Below are 22,225 nucleotides of genomic sequence, written 5' to 3'. Positions count from 1 at the left end.
CTACTTAACTTTTTCTTTTCCCCCAGTTGCAAATTTATTCTGCCCAATTTTTGCCTGGGTAATCGGGGTGCCCCTCTGCTGTAGCATCACTTCGTGGACAGGGTGTTTTCTGGAGCCCTTAGAGAGGCCTCAGTGCAGAATTAATAGGGCCCCACAGGGTCCAGAAGACCTTGGTGGTTTCTAATTCCTGGCTGTTTCCCTTTTGTTTTTTTAAAAAATATTTTATTTATTTCTTCCCCTCCCCCCCCCCCCCCATTGTCTGCTCTCTCTGTCCATTTGCTGTGTGTTCTTCTGCATCCGCTTGCATTATCAGTCAGCACTGGGAATCTGCGTCTCTTTTTTGTTGCATCATCTTGCTGCATTAGCTCTCCTGTGTGTGGTGCCACTCCTGGGCGGGCTGCACTTTTTTCATGTGGGGCAGCTCTCCTTGTGGGGCGCCCACCTTGTATGCGGGGTGCCTACCTTGTGTGTGGAACTCCCTTATGTACGTGGCACAGCACTCCTTGTGTGCAGCAGCACTGAACATGGGCCAGCTCACCACATGGGTCAGGAGACCCTGGGGAATGAACCCTGGTCCCTCCATATGGTAGACGGACTCTCTATAAGTTGAGCCATGTTCACTTCCCCTGTTTCCCTTTTGTCCAAGCCATGTGGGGCTTGCTTTATCCTAGTGATGGAGGATAGATAGCCCATGCAATGCAGCAAGTTCTAGACATCAGCTGTTGATTTATGCCTTGGTAACAGAAATGCGGCAGGAACCTGGGACTTTGTAGAATGTCTTCTGCATCCTCCTTTGGAGGCAGTAGAGCTATGCTAAGGATGCTGCTCTCTCAGTGGTCTTCCAATTAACTTTAGAGAATCACAGAACTCTGCACTGTTCAACACACCCATCGTTTTAAAGCATTCTCTATCTACAGACCCAGAAATTCTCACAAAGCCTGGAGTTCTGACCCAAGAGACCTAAAAATTGCAGCAACTGTGGCTATGCTAACTCGCCAGAGAAGTGCAGTGTCATCAGACTTCTGTGTTGAAATTTGAAGATGAAGCTGCAATTCATGTGCCCAGATGTTCTTAAGCTGGTGGCAGCCTGGTGCTGATGGGCTATTTAGATAGTACTATATTTAGCATTTCTGGTGAGAGGCAGGCTGTAGTTTCTTGCTATGAGGAGCAAGAATCTATAGTGCTGGGTTTGCAGGCGTGCATTTGTCCATTCAGCCAACAGATATTGATACACTTTACAGGGCCCCATCCTATGTGCATGGAATAAGAAGGTAATGCTTTATTTCTACCCTAGAGGAAGGCAAAACATCTGTACAAGTGAATGTTGAACAATCAAGGGCTTTAATAGTGAAAACACTGACAAGAGGGACCACACGGGCCAGCCTGAAAGAAGAGGGCTTGGCAGAGGAAGTAATATTAATATTTCAGCTTGGACCTTAAAGGGGAATTAGCAGTGGGAAAGCTGGAGAAAGGGAGGAGGATATTCTAGGCAGGGGAAAAAGCATGAACAAAGACAGGAAAGCTTGTGAAGAATTTGGAAATAGGCTAGTGTGGCTGAGTTAGGAATAGTTGGGGGGAGAGTCAGGATATGTGGCCAGAAGATCATTGGACCAGATTGTGAACTCTCTTGGATAATAGACTTTACCTTAATAAATGGTGCTTTTAAGCAGGAGAGTGAGCTGATGGAGGTTTTTTGGTTGTTGTTGTGTGTTTGGTTTTTTTTTGGTCAATACTCTTTAACCTTGGCACTCTTGACATCCTGTTGTGCTGGATGATTCTGTGCCGTGGGGATGTTTAGCAACATCCCTGATCTCTTTCCACTAGATGCCAGTAGCACATCCACTCCACCAGTTGTGACACAACATCTCCTGGGGACAATTTTGCCCTCATCCTAGTGGAGAGCTACCCCAAAGGGAAGTAGAATAGAAAATGAGAGTGGGGGAGATGAGAGGCAGAAGGATGAGTTAAGACTGCAGTATTTTCAGATAAGAAATAAGTTCTGAACTCAGGCAGTGGAGAAGGAATTAAGAGGAAATGCTCATTTTGAGGGAGATGTCAACAGTATGTTATGTTCTAGTTGCCTGAGTGAATGGGTTTGAACCGACAGGTCTTGATGATTGATAGATTGGAATACCTCGATTAAGCTTTCAATACTGGGCAGGGCTTGGAGGGGTGGAAGGAGCTCTTGCTGGGGAGTCAGGCTCTGTTTTTGGGTTCATTCAGACTCCTTAAGGGCCTGAGCCTGGACTGGTCCCTTAACTATCCTGGATCTCACTGTCCTTCATCTATAAAATCCAACAAAGATCACCGGGGCTTCCTGTCTCATGGAGTTCTAAGAATTCATCTTTATGAAAGCCTGTGAAAACGGCAGCGCACACTCTAAAAGATCAGTATTTCTCTAGCAGCTCACACCTTGGAGGTGAGGACTGTGGGGACCAGCATACCCAAGACATGATTGCCAGAGGGAAGGCACGATGAATGGACATGGAAGTGTGCCTCGTCCAGCTGTGGGTTAATGGTCAGGGAGGTTGGACCACACTGAACTCATGTACAGCCCTTGAATGTGGGGATGGTGAGTTTGGACTTGGTAGAAAGAAATCGAATGGCATTTTGGTGGTTAGCACTTCAGCTGTGAGTGGTGGAACTGTCACAGAGCTACTGTTCTACTGTCAGCTATGAAACAGTCTCTCGAGCTAAATGTTAACCAAAATATGAATTTGCTGTGTTAACTACAAACAGATGGTGGCTACAGCAGGAGAGGGAATGGCCAATAACTGCCTATTTTAAACATCCAGTGATTATTTTTGCTAGGGAACATTTCTCCTTCCACCCATTGCCTTTGACTCCTGAGAGTAGCGTGCTCTTGGGGTTGGTACTTGTTTTCTTCACCTGCTAAGAATGGAACCTTATTTACCTAAAAGCAAAGCACTAAAATGGTGGGCTTTTACGGTCTCTGTGAACATTGAGATGCCTATTTTGGTTTGTCAGAGGGCTGCCAATGCAAAGTTTCAGAAATGGGTTGGCTTTTATAAAAGGGTGTTTATTTGGTGTAAAAGCTTACAGTTTCAAGGCTGTAAAATGTCCAGGTTAAGATACCATCAGGGGTGCTATCCCACCAAAGTCAGCTGCCATGTGTTGACGCAAGATGGCCACTGATCTCTATTGAAGTTTGAGCTCAGCTGAGGGTAACCATCCACAGGGCTTGTCTCTTTCCAGGCCTTCTCTCAGTCTCAGCTGCTCCACTTTCTTCCCAGGTTCAGTTGTAAGCTATCAAGGTATATAGCAGGGTTCATCTTGGGGCTTCCTGCTCAAGTGATCCTCTAGTCCTCTCTCACATGGCAGGATCAAAAATGGCTACTTTCCTTTCCTGTGTCTCTATTTTTATTAGACTCAGCAAGAGGGTAGGAACTATGTGAACCATGCCCAACTGATGTAGTCCAGTCAAAAGCCCAAAATTGATCTTATCAAGTAATCTGATCAAAGGCCCCTCACCTGAATTTAATGCAAATGGTATCACACCCACGGGAATAGATTAGTTTAAAAGCGATCTTTCTCCTTTTGGGATTTACCATACAATTTCAGACTGCCATAAGGCCTTTCCAATGAGCCATCAGTCTTGACTTATGCGTGTACTGAAGGTTGACATTAAATGATTTTACCATGGGCAGCCCTGTCACCGGGAAAGAGAAAGATGATTGAAAAATGCACATGGAGTTTTTAGAGCTTGAACCTACTCATTGAGGAAACCATGGGCCAGGAATGTGAATAATTTGTCTAAGGCTGTTCTACTCTCTGGATATTGAGGGAGGGCTGGTGCCCTGGCGTCCTGTTTACCTGACCCACACTTCCACATCAGGACACAGTCCCTTTTTGTTTGGCATTTCTAGCCCGTATGTTCTCAGTGGTACTGGGAAGAATAAGTGTGACTCAGCTTGTGTACAGAATCTGTATGATTCACTTTCTTTCCTTTTGTCTCCTTGGTGTATTTCCAGTTTAAGATGGAGACTGTTTGGATCACTTACTTTTGGAGGAGTTTGGTCATGCCTTTGTGGCGTGTCCTCAGGCTCTTCTCCAGTGTCTGGGTCTCCAAGGAGCCCTGGAACCAGGGGAGTGTCAGAGGCCACAGGGGAAGGCTGGAGCTGTAGACCTGGGGTGCAGCCCTATTTTAACACCATCAGTACTGGGAAGAATGCAGTGTGACTCAGGTGTGTCCAGAACCTGGGTGACTTAACACCTGGGGTGTGTATCTATTTTAAGACTTGGACTGTGCATCTATTAAGATAGGTTTGCTTGTCTATGTCAACACCCACCATTGATCCCCTAACAAGGGGCCGTGAGCTTGAATTGAAATTCAAAGAAACATTCTTGTGGGGACGTGTGATATATTTATTAAATAACTCACAGTATAGCGTGGACTTAGTAAGGGGTCCGTTTTTTTTTTTTTTACCTGAGTGGCAAATGGGTCTGAGGAACAAAAAGCTTAAGAAGCCCTGTAGTAATGCATTTGCCAGAAGCTTATTGGCTGTCTAGTGTGTTAGGCATCTGTAGAAAAGTGAGCAATTTGATGGGAGTAGGGCTTACTCAGTTTGCCCCAGAGTTTGAGTACTTCTAGATTTCTATGTAGGATATGTTTGTGGTGTACTTCGTAAGGAAAACAGTTCAGTAAGATGGGAGTGCTGCTTTGTCACCTGCCCCCATGTATCATCTTTGTTGTTCATAGAAGTGATAACTCAGATCCTTCCCCTTCTCCTATTCTCCCTTCCTCCTCCCCTCCATTCTTCCTTCCCTTCCTTTCCTCCCACCTTCCCTTCTCCTGTTTTAAATTGATAAGGTGAGCCCACCTTCATTTTAGTTTTTAAGATGAATGCGTTTTCTACTGTAATCCTTTTAGAGAATATAAAGAAAAATAGAATAGAATGTTTTTCACACCAACCCTGCCTGTTTTTTGCACTTTTTTGAAACCCTTCTAGGTTTTTTGTGGTAATAAACAAGGGTCAGTTCAACTATTCTATCAAGCTGCAAGACCCACTGTTCAATTGGCCATGAGAGTGTTTCCAATGAAACTGTATCAGGATTCGTCTCTAAACCATATTCATTTGTCATAGATGAGTTTGAGTGAGTGGGATGGGCTAGAGAATCTCCGGTTCTCTAACAGCTCTGTTTGTTTAATATTGACAGTGGATAGAATGCTCCAAAAAATGATTCTGTTCCAAATAGGCAAGATGCATTATTGATGATGGCTGCTCAGTAATTCCTCTCAGAACTAGGATGGAGATCAGAGGCATGGCTTAAGGTTTTGGGTTAATGATAATTTAAACAGCGGGCACCCATTTAACTTCCAGCTCTAATGTCACAGCTAGTTTCATGGCTGCAATTGAATAATTATGTGGGTTGGTTCTGGAACACTTTTTCTATCCCCTGAGGTTCCAGAATTTTAGATGCTCTTACTGTGCCTATTTGCTGACATGTCCAAGTTGAATGCTCCTCCTTCATCCAGAGTGTTAAACTTTTCCACTAAACTCTCTGAAACTCGAAATAAGCCCCACACTGCAAATCAAAGTGGAAAGAATTGAGAGACCTGGTTGAGGATGAAATAAAGTAATACATGAATAAAGAAGAATCAAAAGCTGTGTAAGTGTATCACTAAAGACATGTACGGTGAATGCCAGTTTATCAGTTTGGATTGATAACATCCTGAGTAAATGATGTAATAGAAATACTCGGGTGGATTTGAAAGCAGTTTATTTGGGAGTAGGGGCAGGATAATGACATCCTGGATCTCCGTTTCACTGTGTGAGTGTTCACAGGAGGGCAGAGGGAAAGGACTGAAAGCTTGGACTATATTCATATTAATTCTTTTCCATACACATCAAGCTGTAGATCTTTAAAATATTGTAGGTTTGACCACCATCCCTCCTCATGTTTAAAAACCCATGCATGACTTTTCATTGGCCATGGAATATCAAAATCCCTGATAGAGCTTCTAAGAACCTCCTTTTTTTTTTTTTTTAAAGATTTATTTATTTATTTATTTATTTTTTCCCTCCCCTTCCCCCCCACCCCGGTTGTCTGTTCTCTGTGTCTGTTTGCTGCGTCTTGTTTCTTTGTCCACTTCTGTTGTTGTCAGTGGCACGGGAATCTGTTTCTTTTTGTTATGTCATCTCGTTGTGTCAGCTCTCCGTGTGTGTGGCGCCATTCCTGGACAGGCTGCACTTTCTTTTCGCACCGGGCAGCTCTCCTTACGGGACGCACTCCTTGCGCGTGGGGTTCCCCTATGCAGGGGACACCCCTGCATGGCAGGGCACTCCTTGCGCACATCAGCACTGGACATGGGCCAGCTCCACACGGGTCAAGGAGGCCCTGGGTTTGAACCGCAGACCTCCCATGTGGTAGACGGACACCCTAACCATTGGGCCAAGTCTGCCTCCCTAAGATCCTTCTTGATCTGACTTCTGCATCTTACTCCAGTGTCATTTTGAGACCTCCCTCCCCCAGGCCCGCCCTGCCCTGTGTCCCACCCACATTGGTCGCCTTTCAGCTCCTCAGATAGCACTGCTCCTTCCTGCCTCGGACTTGTTCCACTGGCTTCCTGTCATCCTGGAACACTCTTCCTTCCCCACCTTGCCTAACCACCGCCTTGTCCACCTAGGATGCAATTTGAATCTTGCTACTTCAGGAATTCTTCCCTGATTACCCAGACAAGGTTATGCCCCCTCTATATGCTTGTGTCTGCTGTCAGAGCAACTAGGACAATTGCATTAGGTTATATGTATAATGTCTTCCAACTGGTCTGAGATCCTTGAAAATCAGGACCAGGTCAGCTTTTTTCCACTGTCCCAGCACAGTTCACAGTGCCTATCACGTGGTGGTGTTGAGTACATTCTTATGGATACATGAATGAACTCGAGTTTGTGTGCCAGTCTGCAGGCCTTGTAGAATGTTGTTCCCTGTGCATTCCCTCCATGACTTTATTTTGATCAATGAAGTACTGTTTGAAAAAGATAGCTTATCCTGAATTGACTTCAGTCAGTGTTGGCTGTGGCTGCCTGGAAAGGTCAAATAATGGAAGAGGTTTTTAAAAAAATGGAAGCAAACAAATTTAACTCAGAATTAGTGAATATTTCTAGAGCTATGGCTTTCTAATAAGTATTACAGTGGTTATAAAAAAAATTTAATACTTTTTTTTTGCTTAGAAAAATATTTACAAAGTCTTAGACTAGAGACCAGGAACATATGCCTATAGGACGAAAGAACAAAACTATCCACTCATAGCATCAGGTATGGATTTAAAACTTGGTGTATCTCAAAAAACAGATGGAAATGAAGATGGTGTGGTCTGGAAAACTGTCTTAAATAGTATAGAGATTTTTAATGTGATGACGGCTTATTGCTCACATACAGAATTGTGCTGTATGGGGAAGATTTTACAATCTAGGAGCCTTAGCTATATTGCTGTAAGTAGGATTTCAAAGATTTTGCTTCTTGATAGGATCCCATTGTACACTTAACTGCATGATATGTATGAGCTTCGAGTAAATCTTTACACTTTTTTGGTAAGCAGGTTAAATCAACATTGCAGCCATAGAGACCTGACTTACCATCAACACACCACTTTTAAATGGGGAACTTTCAGTGAACTTTCCATTTAGTCCATCCACAATCTCCAAAGAAGAGATTCCCTTGTGCATTCCCAAGTCACTTGAAGGGAATATGCAGAAGATACTAAACTAAATGAAGTCTGCTGATCAAGTAATATAAGTAAAATATTGGAAATTTTGAAGTGAATCATCAACATGTTGTTTTCTAACTCTAAGTCTCTAGTATTGTAATTCCCATCACCAAAAAGCATACTGCTTGTATAAACTGTATCAATGACTAAGCAGTACTCTCTGTACACCAAGCACTTCTCATTTTGTCACTTTGTCACTTGAGGATATAGTGCTTACTATCTTAACAATGGTACATAGATAAATTTTGCCTTCAATAGCCTCATGGAAACTAGGTTCAATAACTTCAAATGCACTTGGAGAATATGGAGTAAGATGTAATTGTGGCTAATAACCTAATCAGATATCCCAAAAGTTGAATCTTTCTTCAAAAGACTGGGTTTGAATGATACAGTGCTCAAAGCATGAAAAGTTGCAGATATCAACAACATGATCATGGCCAGTGCCAGCAGTATTTAGATGGACTTGCCTTTTGATATAGTTGAGTTTTCTTTCATTTAAATGATAGGAAGTATTGGATTTTATAATTTTGCTATTGCATCTTGTCCGTTTAATTTGTTACAGAATGAAACTTTCTTCACTGTTCTTTTTCTCCCTATCCTCCTTTACCCCAGGGATACTGGAGTGGCTTTTTGCTATCCCCGTCTGCATGCATTAGGTTATAGTTCTTCCTCCTGGCATTCTGATTAGCCAGGTTCTCTTTCATTTAGGAAAGAGCCTGGAATCAGGAAGGATCTGGCTTGGGTTTCTGGAATGCACCTGACTGGTCCAAAAATCGTGTGATTTATCAGGCAGTTAGTGGTCCTGGACAAACAGTATATTTACAGATAATCCCCTCTGGTTCTAAGTTTAAAGGAGCTACCTGGAAAAAAGCATTTGGGGAAAAGGGAAGGCTATTACTAGTCCAAGAGGCCTTTATAGGAATAAGTAAACAGGGCATCCGTAAAGCTTGGCTTGTTGCTAGGGGAGGAGGAGGAAGCTAACTAGGAAATAAGTTGAAAGGGTAACTGCCTGTGTTCCGTGGCATGCTGTGCACACTGTTGGGATTATTTGGTTGTCTGTGCTCTCCTAGACGGAGTTCTCTGCGTCTTAATCATCACCCCTCTGCCTGAATGCCAGCTGCAGTAGTAACTCATAAACACTTACTTGTATGCCAAATGCTGTGCTCAAAATTTTTATGTTCATTATTTTACTTAATCCTAAGAACAACCCTCTTAGAGAAGATATTCCCTCACTTTACAGATGAGGAAACTGAGCTCGCAAGTGTAGAACCTTAGCTGATGATGGGGGTCAGGCTAGAACGCTGTACGGGAATTGTGGCTTCCTTACTTTCCTGTTTCCCACATTGGGAGCCCAGTTATGTGGGAAGAAAAGATTCCTAGCCACAGCGTGCTGGGGGATGCTTCTTGACTTTGGCCCCCAAATCTGGGGGGACTGATCACCACTGGTTTCAGGATGCAGTTGGTGTCTGGATCCATGAACACCGTCTTCAGACATCAGTAAATGTGGCATTGATTGCGGGAGGTTCTGCTCTGATGGGGCAAAGTCCTTATTAGTTATTGTCTCCCAGACTTACTTTGCAAAAGAATGAAATGTGATCCCCTTCCTTCCCACAAGGGCTGGTAGGTAGGGTGTTTTCATAGTTACTACAATGTGGCAATGCCCTGTTGTTATTTGGGAAAACTGCTGTGGTGGTGGTGTTAAAACGAAACTCTTGGCTTATTTTAGATTGTGTTTTTTCCCTTGTTGTCTTCTGCCTCCAAAGAACTGTTGCTTCACAATGAGAAACTTCAAAAGGGACACATTTATGCCCAATAGAGAATTTTACTTCTGATGTTTTTAAGAGGTGTTTGTGTTTTCCTAACCTTCTTAAAGAGCTGATCAATAAAGCTGTCCATTTTTCATGAGGAGGTACACATTTATTTGGCCTAAAGGGATTTTGGGTCTCTGAGTACTGTGGTTCTCAGCGTCCCCTCCATTGCCCAGTACCTGGATCCGAGTCTTCAGGGAAGCGGTTTGCTGGGTGTGCTCCTTCCTTCCTCAGGAAGCCTGTCCTTTCCCTTGAAACCTGCACCTTCTCCTTTCTTTCTGTGCTGGTGTCTGTTGAAGCTGCTGTCTGTGATTGATCTCAGACTGGTCTCTGAAGTCTGGTGGCTGCTGTGCTCCTTGAGGTAGAGCAGCCCATCAGCTCCATCTTGATCTTCCCCAGTGAGCTCCAGCACAAATTTGATGTCCTGAGAAAATGCTTGTTGACTGATTTCTTATCTTGGCAAAAGGACTCCTTCCCATGCCCACCTGACTAGAGCCCTGACTTCAATTATAAGGGAGAGATTTGAGTATCTACTTTATGGTGGGTGTTACTTTAGTTCTAGGGGTGAAGCAGTGGGCAAGATACAGTGTTACTGCTCGTGGACCCCTGAACCTGGGTAAGAATGGGCAGGCTCCAGTCTAGGCCAGGTGCTTCCCTCTTGTCCATTCCTAGGGCACTGTGCCTTGACCTGCCTTGCTTCAAAAATCAAAGCTGCATTGCAACTGAAATGTCCTTCTGCTCAATACGTCACACTGAAACTACCTTAACTTGGCATGCCATTATAAATGGGCATTTGCACTTTTTTGCATGTAGAATTACAAGATATTTTACTGATATAAAATACGTACTCAGTAGGACCTGCAGCTCCTATAAGAAAATCATTATTTCTCCATGAGGGAGACAGTGGATAACTTGTCAGAGGCTGAGATCTTTTTTCTAGTTCTTTTCCCAACTTGGGCAAATTGTTTCACACTTTTCACTCTCAGGTTTCTCCTCTATAAAAAAGGAGTAATAACTCTGGTATCTTACCTCAGTAATGAAGCTGAATGGAAATGATGATTGAAAGACTTAAAATAACTTGAAGTGTTTAATTTTAGGTTAGTGTAAGGTTGTAGTGGTGTAATTCCAAGTGTAGTAATTCCAAGGAGTGAGTGTTTCAAACATCCCCATTCTCTTCTACCTAAAGTTCACTTTGGTTCTGAGGTTCACTTTGAAACGGTAGTTTGAACTCTGATGACGTATTGGACACTTGGAAAGTTTCAAAAAATGTACGGTGCTTTGGCTCCACCTCCAGAGATTTAATTTTAATTATTCAGGTGTGGGACTTAGGTGTTGATTTTTGTTTTGCTTTGTTTTGTTTTAAGATCTGTATGCCAGCCAGTACTAAAAATCACTTCTTTTAGCGTTTTGGAGCTGAAGTAGATTAGATCCAGGCATGGAATTTAAGGCAGGTCGTGGTAATCAGTGTACTATGACTTGCAGGACATCAATAGGACCTCAGAAATATGGAATGCCGTAGGTTTCTTGTTTTCCCACTCCCTAATCCTATACAAGATCCCATGATGATCCAACTTTCTAGACAAAATAGTATATTATCTTTATTATTATTGCCTAATACTTAAAGTTCTCTGAATCTGTGGTATCTCATTTCATTCTTGGAATACTCCATGAGGTAAGAATAATTTTTACCCCATTGTACAATTGAAGAAACTTAAGCTCAGACCCATTGATCAACTTAACCAAGCTAATAAATGGTGCTTGGAATTCTCACTCAAACTGTGTAATTCTGTAGCCCACACGCTGAACCATGGTACTGTATGCACGATAACTAGTATAAACTGCCAATTTCCTCTTCTAGATACGGTGTTTTCATTTTAACAGTGGCTTTCTGGAGAGCTGTAGAACTCCTCTGTAGCTGGCCCTACGGAGACTGAAGACATGAACAGGGGCCTCTAGAATAGCTTGCTACCGATGCGTGTGCATTTCATGGAGATGTCTTCTCTATTGAACATGGGGCACTCTTTCTGAAAGAGAAGTCTAGCTTTCTTTGATAATTGGTTCAGACTTGTTATTATTTGTTTTGATATGATGGACTGAAGCCTTGTTAGAACAGGGTAGTGATAAATTGAGTGACACTCTAATTGGGTTATGTGGGAGCTTGTTAGAGGTCACATTTGTTTGTAGGAATTCCTTTAAAGTGAGAGAAATTGAAAGGCACTGTAAAACCTTGATTCATGGTAGGAACTCATTCTCACTCATCTCGAGGCTTGTGAAAGTGATAGCTTTCTGTCAAAAGGAGATATCTTATCATCTTACTGCTTTCCCTGAGACTAGAAGCAAGAGCCCAGTTCAGGGGAGGATATATAAGATACTGTTTGCATCCACTGGAGCCAAAATAGTATTTTTAAAATTTTTGATGAAATTCAAGTAACATAAAATTAACCATTTTAACGGAAACAGTTTAGTGGCATTTAGTACACTCAGAGTGTTGTGCAATCACCACCTCTTATGTCAAAACATTTTCTTCACCTCAAAAGGAAACCCCATTCCAGTTAAGCAGTTGCTCACTATTCTGTTCTCACCCCTGCTCCAGGCAACGTTATTAATCTGCTTTTTGTCTCTGGATTTAGTTATTCTGGGCCTTTTGGATAAAAGAAATCACATGTGACCATTGGTGTTTGGCTTCTTTTAAACAGTATTTTGTAAAGCCTTTCCCAGGGATCTCACCCCAGCATATGTGAGTAGCTGTGCCCAGAATGATTCCCGTATTTCTCTGCTCATTGCCATCACCCTGGTTCAGGGACCAAGTGCCCCATTCCTTGGATTTTGTAGGGGCCCCCTGAGTGCCTCTGCCTCTGGGTCTTCCATCTCTTCAGCCCATTCCAGCTCTTGTTGCTGGGTAGAATCTTCCCCATATGTCTTAGCTGCTCAGAAACCTTGAAAGCAGGGGTTCTTAACAAAGGGTCCATGAGCTTGAATTGAAATTCAAACAAGGATTATTCCTGTGGGGACGTGTTGGTGCGGGTGTGATCTATTTATTAAATAATACACAGTGTGGGCTTAGGAAGGGGGCCGTGGTTTTCACCCAACTGGCAAAGGCTTCCAGGGAACCAAAAAAGTTAAGAACCCCTGCTTTATTGGCCCCCAGTTACTTGCTGAGGATGCTCTCTTCTCATGGACACCAGGGCCCTCCTTAGGGTGCCTGCAGCTTTTCTTGATTCCCAGGCTCTCTCTTTGAGCCAGTCTCCTCCAACTGTGCAGTGTGCATTTACATGCTGTGCCTTGGTTGATACTCTTCCTTCCTCGGGAGTTAATTCTCTTCCTCCCTGTAGCCTTTCCATCTTCAAGACTCAGATCACAGGTCTTCCTTCCTCAAGTCTTTGCCAGTTACTGTGGCGCTTGTCTCTCCCTGCTTAGTTTGTGTGTTTTTTCTCTTGGCCATAAGTTTCATCCTGGTCATATACTGTGGTGTTTTTGATTACAGAGGCAAGGCAATGTGTCTGCCTCAGGGAGCAGGGAAGGGGAGGTGGGGGATTGTTTGCAAAGTCAGCACTCAAGACACAATTCCATTATGGTTCAAATTACCTTTGGAAGTCCTGAAACTCTTACCAAGTGCTGTTATGTGCAATGATGGGTAAATACACCTCCTCATGGCCAGGTTGAGAATCCATGAGAAGAGGGTAAAGGTGAGGAGGCAGGAAGTAGAAGTTCCGGTTCTTGATGTCTAACATCCTGCAGTGTCAGGAGGGTTTACTTCCATCTGGCTTAATAATGAACTGCTATAATCTCAGTGCATGTTGAGATGTCTCTTTGTTGTGAAGATGGGTAGTGTTTGCACAGCGTTATGAGTTTACTAGCACATAGTAGGTGCTGAAATGTTTACGGATTTGAGACTAAAGTTTGATCAGATCTGCATACACACTATCCCTTTAAAAGTTATAAAAGAATTTGGCCAATACTTCCTCTCAAAGTTGGCATTAACTTGTTACCCACCCTTCTTCCCCTTCCATCTTCCCCCACTGAATAGCTGTTACTTTCCTTTCCTTAGAAACAGGTCACATTACCCCTTAGAGAAGATGTTTTTGTGGGAATTATCTCCCCAACTAGATTCTATGATCAGGGAGTACATTTTCACATTTGTATCCCCCATAGTGTTAATCTGTGTTATACACATAAACCAGGTGCTCTTTAAATATGCATTCTGTGTTCACTGATTCCTGTGTTCAGTGAACCCTTAGTGAGCATCTTCTATGTGCCAGGGTTGTTCTAGATCTTGGTGATACGAAGATGCACAATAGTGTATCTGAAAAATCTTTGCAGAAGTGAGAAGCTGACATGAAAGAATTGTCTGCAAAACCAGGAAGAAAGTTAGTCAGGATGAATTTATTATGGCAGCACACAGTATTGAGAAGGGGTAACTCTTCAGGGGATAGGGAGAGGAGTGCTCATCAACGAGGAGGTGGTGCTAGAACTCAGACTCTTACCAGGTAAGTTGGGACAGGTCCTTCTGGACCAAGGAAGCAGCTTGTGTGAAGGCAGAGGTTGGCAAATATTTTCCATGAAGGGCCAGGTAGTAAATATTATAGGTTTTCAGATCATATGGTCTGTCATAACTACTCAACTCTGCCTTTGTAGTGAAAGCAGCCATAGATAATATGTAAATAAATGAATGAGCATGGCTGTACTCCAATAAAACTTTATTTATGGGCATTGAAACTTGACTTTCATATAGTTTTCACATATCATGAAATATTCTTTTGCTTTTTTTTCCCCCACAACTATTTAAACCTTTGAAAACCAGTCTTAGCTCATGGGCCCGACAAGAACAGGTGGGACACCAGATTTGTCCCACAGCTGTGGTTTGCTGACCCAGGACAAAGGCATGGAAGTGAGAGATCATTTTGTAGTAACAAACAGCAAGGTAGTCGGGTAAGCAGAGCCTGATTCAGTGGGTCTGGGTGGGGCTGAGATTCTTTTTAACAAGCTGCCAGGTGATGGTGATGCTGAGAGTCCTCACTTTAAATAGCAAAGAACTAAACTGTGCCCTAATGTGCTAGGTTTGGTGGGTATGGGAAATACAGAAGCCAGTTTTAGAGAGAAGAAACTTATGTAAGTAGAAAGATAAAAGGATCCTCCCAGAGTAAGAATTAAACAGAGGTAATGCCTAGCAGTGCCATTCCCCATGGAGGATATCACTATCTGCCCGAGCGGCAGCCTGTGGATGGCAGGGTAGAGGTGAGAGGCTTCTCTGCTGAGCTGGAACTCAGCTGCTTGCTTTTCAGTACGTTACACGGCCGATGATGTCCATACAATATCTCCACCCAGTCTTTTGGGATTTTCCCCATTTCTCTCTCAGTTCTTTGTCACTATCACCTTGAGCCATTCTTTACACTGAGCGGAGAGTTTGCTTTGAGTAAAATTTCTAAGTGAGCTGTACTTCATCTGCCTAGAGAAGTCCCAGGAGCATAACTCAGAATAGAGAGAGAGAACTGTAGTGAGACTGAGGAAAGGTCACTTACCTGGAGCTTAGGGACAGGATCATCAAGGTCACTGCAGGTGGGTGAGTGCTGGGCTTACATGACAGCAGGGAAGACAAGTCAGAACACTTGAGGGGAGAAGAAAGATGGACAGTTGAGGTCAGCAAAGAGTTTGCCCTGGAGATGGCTCAGCACATTCTTAGTATCTTACTGTAAAGCTTTCAGATACTCTAAAGCTCTTTGTCTTACTGTAAAGCCCTATAGTATCTTCCTATAAAGATGCAATACAAGTGTAAAGCCATGGAAGGCTCAGAGGCTGAAAGAAGGTTAAAGTTCTGTGAACTTCTTTCTTTTTAATAACAAAAGCAAATGACTTTGGCTTTGTATCTTGAGCTGGGATGCCAAAGATGCCAATTTGTCCATGCTTGCTTTCCCATTATTGTTCTGAACCTTGACTTTCACTGCTCAGTACTGAATTAGAGACCAAGTATTGCAAGATTTTGCTTCTAAAAAAGCCAGTGACCACCTGGAGGAAAACCCTGGAGAGTAGGACCAAGATAAATACAACTGGCTGCTGGTGCTCAGGCAACTTACTAGCTTTGGGGCTGTGCTTGGGGCTGTTGCTCTACCACTGAGATGGATTATTTGAGGTTCACTAAGACTATTCTATTCACTACAATTAACTCAGTAAGACTAGACTGTGTGTATACTTGGCAGTCATCGGTCCCATGGCAATAGCATACATAGGAAATGAAAACTCAGAATGACAGCTATAAGGAGGGGGATACTTGGAGTGACAGCCACAGATCCAGAGGCTGCCATGTAGCATGTCACACCTGGCAGCACATTAGGCCTACCTCTGGAGCAGGTTCTGATTCAGGTGGTCTGAGGTGGAACCTAGAATTGGTATTTTTGAAGCTTCCCAGGTGATCCTAATGTGTCATCAGGGCTGAATAACCCTGAATTACATTGAAAATGCATTGGACAAACCATGGAGGGACCCTCCGTGCTTCACATACCCTGGTAGAACTTGGCCAATTTAATGACTTTGTCTAGAAATCAGAGTAGCACCTGGGGAAGGTTGACTTTTGGGTCTGTTTGTGGTTTAAAGAATGCACACATGAATCAAGGAGTTTGCTGACAATCAGGGATTCTTAAATATGCTTTCTCTTTGCTGACATCTTTCTTTCACTTTGCAGGAAACTGGCTTTGTCCCTGAATGCAGACTATCAGAGCAGTGATTCCCAAGTTTTGGAGATTTGCTATGCTGTCTCATTGGCTTTCACGTTTATTTAGTGGCTTGTAGCACTCTGGGCATTTCCTGACATTGCTGTCTGGCACCCCCTTTGAGATAAAGGCGCACACTCTGATGGAGCTCACCGAAGGCGGGCTTGGCAGTCCCTGTGGTAGATCTTTCATTTCACTGATCTGTGATATTCTCTTAGGCGCCTGTGTTTACTAATCCTGTAAGTTATTTCCAGTTATCATGGTGTTAGGTCACTTAGTGTCTTGAAAAGAGAAGAGGGGTAGCTGTGTCCACATAGCTTTAAAAGTTCTCCTGTACCACCCTTCATAGCTAGTGACACATATTTAGAAGTCTGGAAGCTTCATTTGGATCTAAATTTCTTCTATTTTGATCTTTCAGTACACGAGGGTCTGGATCCCTGATCCTGATGAAGTGTGGCGCTCAGCTGAATTAACCAAGGACTACAAGGAGGGGGAGAAGAGCCTCCAGCTCAAATTTGAAGATGAAACTGTAAGTGGTGAATGGGACTAGATGATACATTTCGGGCCTGAGTTTTCTCTGGAGGGTAAAGCCTCTGAGACCCTGGAATCTTTGTTGTTGTTGAGTGAATATGTATGAGAAAGCGCTAAACTGTAACGTGGCTCTATAGATGTGACGTGAAATACTCAGCTAACAGGAGCCTGGCAGCTAGCAGGTCATGGGTGGGTGAGGCAATATGTCATTGGAGTGGAGGGAACAGGAGGTGTTCCTCCAGGGGATGAGGCATGAGTGGGAGGGGAGCTGAGGGGAGGGAAGCTACTACATGAGACAGGCAGTGCACCATACAGCGGTTGGAGCACAGGCTCTGGAGCCAGACTGCCTGGGTTGACCCTGGCTTGGCCATTACTAGCTTTGTGATGTTGGGGAGTTAAATTCCCTGGGCCAGATACTTCATCGTAAAATGGGAATGATAGTTCGTCTACAACTGTTTTGAGAATTGAGTTGAATGCATGGAAAGTTCTTTCAATAGTGCCTGGCATGTAAGCACTGGTATGTGGCAGCTGCTGCAAAAATTCTTTTCATTAGGTGACTTTCAGGTCATTTCACTCGGAAGGAAGACGAGATAGTAACTATGAGTTTTTATAAACTTTCTTAAAGGTCTGATTCAGCATCCCTTTTCGTGAGCCTTTTGTGCTCCTCCCCACCCCCCCCCCCCCACGCTGATTTGTGCCTTTCACAAATACAGGAATGCTTGTTCGTGCACTGTGCTGGGTGATGGGGAAAAGGATGGACAGCCCTGCTGCTCGAGGGAGCTCAGTGCGGAAGTGAGGAATTGCAGTAGGCGGGGAAGGAAATGGACAAGGTGCAGGGAAGGAAACTCCTGAGGGAAGGGTGTTGAGTGAGGTGGGGCCTGCTGAGGAGGCTGTGGAAAGGAAGCAGCCACTGGAGACTTCAGGGTTTGGGGAGTGGGCCAGGAGTGAAGAGAGGTCCAGTCAGGAGCTGTGTGCACAAAAGCCTGGCGTGCTTCCTGGGGTGTGTTGGGTGGAAAGGAGGCCAGCGTGTCCCAGAGCTGTGGGGAAGGAGCGGGGGTCCTGCGATGAGGCTGTAGGCAGAGCCTGTTCACACAGGGTTTACCAGGGGGAGATCCAGAGAGAAATCAGTTTTGAAGGAGGTGGTGGGAAGAGATCAAGAATGTACTTTGGAGTGGGTTCAATGTGAGAAGTGCAGGGGGATGGGTTTGGCTGGATAATTTATCGCCTCCCTCTAAACCCAGTGGCACTGGGAGTTTGTGCCACATACCTAACCTTTGGCACATTCTGCCTTGTTGCTAATTCTTCCAGGCATTTTGGTCTTGTCTCCCTTTCTAGATGGTAATGATCTGCTGGAGAAATGGGCCTTGTTGGCTCAGGTAGTGCCTACCATGACTGGTGATGAACTTGGTGATTAGAAGGAAGGTTGTGCACCCTCCTACTGCTTACTGCTGTTTCGTGTCAACACGAGCATCTCCGTTGGTAAAACTGGGAAGTAATTTGTTAGATCTGGTTGTACCAGGAGTGTAAGGGGTGGGGGTGGGGTTCCTCACTGCTTCTTTCTGGCAGGGAGCCCTTGCCAGCCTCCGCTTAGCTTTGAGGGGAGAAACAAAATGCTCAACAGAAGGAATCATGTTTACCATGTGGAATAATTTCCTACCCCACGCCTTAAACAAAATGAAATTAGTTCACCCGGTTGAATGACATATCTTCTCACTCCAACAGATTTCATTTCATTTGATCTTTTCAGTGGGTGGGGTGTTTTTAAAGAACTGTAGGGAGGTAGTAAGGAAAGATCTGCCTTGTTGCTAAAACAGAGCAGATGCTTGCCTCCCCGGCTGAAAAGGAATTTAGCCCCACATGACTAATCCTGCAGCTGCCCAGGGCCTGTCTCCTCCTTTCCCTGCTTCTAGATCAGACAGCATGTAATCGAAGGGAAACCTGAGGCTGGAGAGTGGAAGCTCTTGAGAAATAATGGGTGGTCCACATCCAAGCCTGCCCAGGTTGCTCATGGACTGCTGTGTGTCCACAGCCGGCTCTGAGCTGTCATCAGGAGAGATGCAGGGACAGGGACAGGAGTACAAGAGTTAGATGGCTGGACTTGGGATGCTTGCAGAGTCTCTTTGGAAACGGAAACAATCTTTGATATACCAGGCTGGCTAGAAAATCCACCCTGGCAATCTCTTTCCCCTAACACTCTGCTTCCTCCCCCTGAAGTCAAATACTGTGCATTTTACCAAAGTGGCAAAGGATCGAATAAATCTGATTTTTGTATGGAACAGCAATGAGGTTTCTAGCCCCTAGGTTTGGCAGCATCTCCCACCTTACTCCTAACCTGTCCCCTCTGTTCAAGGTAGTCAGGCGTCTCATGTTTTATGTTTAAGCCAATGAGAAGGTGATAAACTTCTTGGGGGTTAGGGAGGATATACCTTCTACCTTTTTCTCTCCGCAGCTATGTTGGGCACAAGGTACCTAGGTGGGCCAACCCTTAGCACAAATACTTCCATGCTTACAGGATAGTAGCAAAATAATACAAAACCCATACCAAGAATGCCAACATACCCCTCCTATGACCTAGATACCCAGATCAACCAACTTTTAAATATTTTGCCACATTTTCCATATTTTCCATATCATTCTCTCTCTCTTTTTTTTTTAAAGATTTATTTTTATTTATTTAATTCCCCTCCCCTCCCCCGGTTGTCTGTTTTCTGTGTCTTTTTGCTGCGTCTTGTTTCTTTGTCCGCTTCTGTTGTTGTCAGCGGCACGGGAAGTGTGGGCGGTGCTATTCCTCGGTAGGCTGCTCCCTCCTTTGTGCTGGGTGGCTCTCCTTATGGGTGCACTCCTTGCGCGTGGGGCTCCCCTACGCGGGGGACACCCCTGTGTGGCACGGCACTCCTTGCACGCATTAGCACTGTGCATGGGCCAGCTCCACACGGGTCAAGGAGGCCCGGGGCTTGAACTGCGGGCCTCCCATGTGGTAGACGGACGCCCTAACCACTGGGCCAAAGTCCGTTTCCCCATATCATTCTCTTAATTTTCTAAGCCCTTGATAGTAGTCTGTGTATGTCATGTTCCTTGAACACTAAATACTGCCATGTACATTTTCTAAGAACAAGGCTATTCCCTTAAGTGTAGTTACCATGTTAAACACTGATATAAAGCTTATACAACATTGATAAAAATTTATAATCTATATTCTGATTTTTTTCTTATGTCCCAGTAATGTCCTTTTGGACATTTTCATCTCCATTGATAGATCCAGTCCCAGGTCATGTATTGCATTTCATCACATCATTTTCAATTTTAACTTTTCTTTATTTTTAAATTGCAGAAACTTACACAACATAAACTTTCCCATCTCAACCACTTCCAAGTATACAATTCAGTAGGATTAATCACATTTACAATGTTGTGCTACCCTCACCACCATCCATTACCAGAAATTTCCCATCACCCAAAATGGAAACCCTGCACCCACTATGCATTATCTGTTTTTAAATTGAATCAAGCATTTCAATGTATTCAAATCCTAGTGATAAATGTAGCTTTCCCATGCTTAGCCTGGGAATGGAATTGGATATCTGACAACTTTTCTCTCCTGTGTTTCCCCCCTCCCTTATAAACTGCTCAGCTTCTGCCCTCTAGTGGCAGAGAAAACTGTCCCCATTTCCATGGCTTCCCTTTAAGTTTTCTAATCCAAGTTTGTATTCAGTGTCCAGCCAGGCTGGTGCTGAGTCCTCCCCGTGTGCAGGACCCTGATTCCAGTGTTTGTGAGTGGGAAGAAGATACGGGAACATGCGGGCTTTAACACAGTAACATGCTCTCCCAGTGTCTCCACATATCCAAGCCTACCCTAGCATTCGCGGGGCCAGAGCTAGAGTATAAATGTAAGCCTCTGGGAAGTGGATGTGGCGGAAGCAGTTGGTCTCCTGCCAATTACATGGGAGGTCTGTGGTTCGGTTCCCAGTGCCTCCTAGAGAAGACAGCGAGCTGGCGCAACACAAAATGATGCAACAAGAGACACGAGAGGAAAAACATGGAAGACACAACAGAACAGGGAATGGAGGTGGCTTAAGCCATTAGCCTCCTCCCACACTGGAGGTCCCAGGTTCAATTCCTGGTGCCTCCTAAAGAAAGAAGACAAACAGACACAGCAAGTACAGACAATGAAGGGGTAGGGAGAGATAAATAAATAAAAAATCTTAAAAAAAAAAAAGAAAGAAAAGAAAAGTAAGCCTGCATCTGTTTAAGGTATATTTTAAATAAATTATTTGTCACTCTGAAATTTTTTTTTGAAGATTTGACATTTAATGTTTTAAAAAGTTATTTACAACTTGACTGTTCAGTATCCATTTCATTGCCAATGTAAAGATTTTTACTACTTTGCTTTTGGCATATTATACCTATACATATGTGTAAACAAATTTAAGAGCAATGTGAATTGGCGATTATTGCACAGTGTTTCTCATCCATCAGTTGCAATGGTTACAAAATTTGTGTTAATTATAATTACGAGCACCCTGGAACTACAGTTAGAACATGTGGAGAAGCGAGGAAATGGACACTTGGCGTAACTGGGAAACTATTTCATTACATATGAATCTTTTGCATGTGTGCTGTCTGAAAGGAAGGATTGGCATGTTCATTCATCTTTTGTTTGACCTAAGCATCTTTGCTGCCTAATTCCTCCCCACACTCCAAAGTAGTGCCTGTCTCTGACATTGGCAATGTTATAACTCAGGAGTCTTCAAGGTGCATCTGCCTTTTATTTTGATGCCATAGGGCAAGAGGGGCTGAGAAGCATTTCCCTGGAGCCAGAAGGCATTAGTCACAAAGATCGATGTTGAGGGTTGCAGATAGCATTGTGTCGGCACTGAACACTGATCCCAAGTGACAGAAGTACCCATTTAACTTTAATGAGCCTGTATTTTGCACTGGTGATATTTGGAGCCCTCTAAAACACATAGTCCAGAGAAGAGGCCCTTTTGCTCAGGTCTATAGAAGAACTGGAACTGCTGTCCTTGCATATGGCTGCACTCAGACCATACACTTTGAGAACTCCACAAAGCACTTATCACTTTGTTGCAGATTAAGAGCTGATTGGGCGGCGGACTTGGCTCAGTGGTTAGGGCGTCCGTCTACCACATTTGGGAGGTCCGTGGTTCAAACCCCGGGCCCCCTTGACCCGTGTGGAGCTGGTCCACACGCAGTGCTGATGTGTGCAAGGAGTGCCCTGCCACGCAGGGGTGTCCCCCACGTAGGGGAGCCCCCCCACGTAGGGGAGCCCCATGCACAAGGAGTGCACCCCGTAAGGAGAGCCGCCCAGCGTGAAAGAAGTTCAGCCTGCCCAGGTATGGCGCCACCCACACGGAGAGCGGACGCAGCAAGAAGATGCAACAACAAAGAGACACAGATTCCCGTGCCGCTGATAACAACAGAAGCAGACAAAAAAA

The 22,225-nt window shown here is 44.1% G+C and overlaps 1 protein-coding gene across 1 annotated transcript in view; it reads left to right on the top strand.

Moving 5' to 3' along the window:
- MYO5B (myosin VB) overlaps window positions 1-22,225 on the top strand; it is a 373,786-nt gene that overhangs the window by 124,514 nt on the left and 227,047 nt on the right. The window contains exon 2 of the mRNA XM_058277683.2: window positions 16,660-16,770. Within this exon, the coding sequence (XP_058133666.1) occupies window positions 16,660-16,770 (111 nt within the window). The remainder of the gene's footprint in view (window positions 1-16,659; window positions 16,771-22,225) is intronic.

Source organism: Dasypus novemcinctus, chromosome 16 (assembly GCF_030445035.2).
Source record: "Dasypus novemcinctus isolate mDasNov1 chromosome 16, mDasNov1.1.hap2, whole genome shotgun sequence".
Lineage (NCBI taxonomy): Eukaryota > Metazoa > Chordata > Mammalia > Cingulata > Dasypodidae > Dasypus > Dasypus novemcinctus.
Note: the sequence above shows the minus strand (reverse complement) of the source record. Positions and strands in the feature narration are given on the sequence as shown.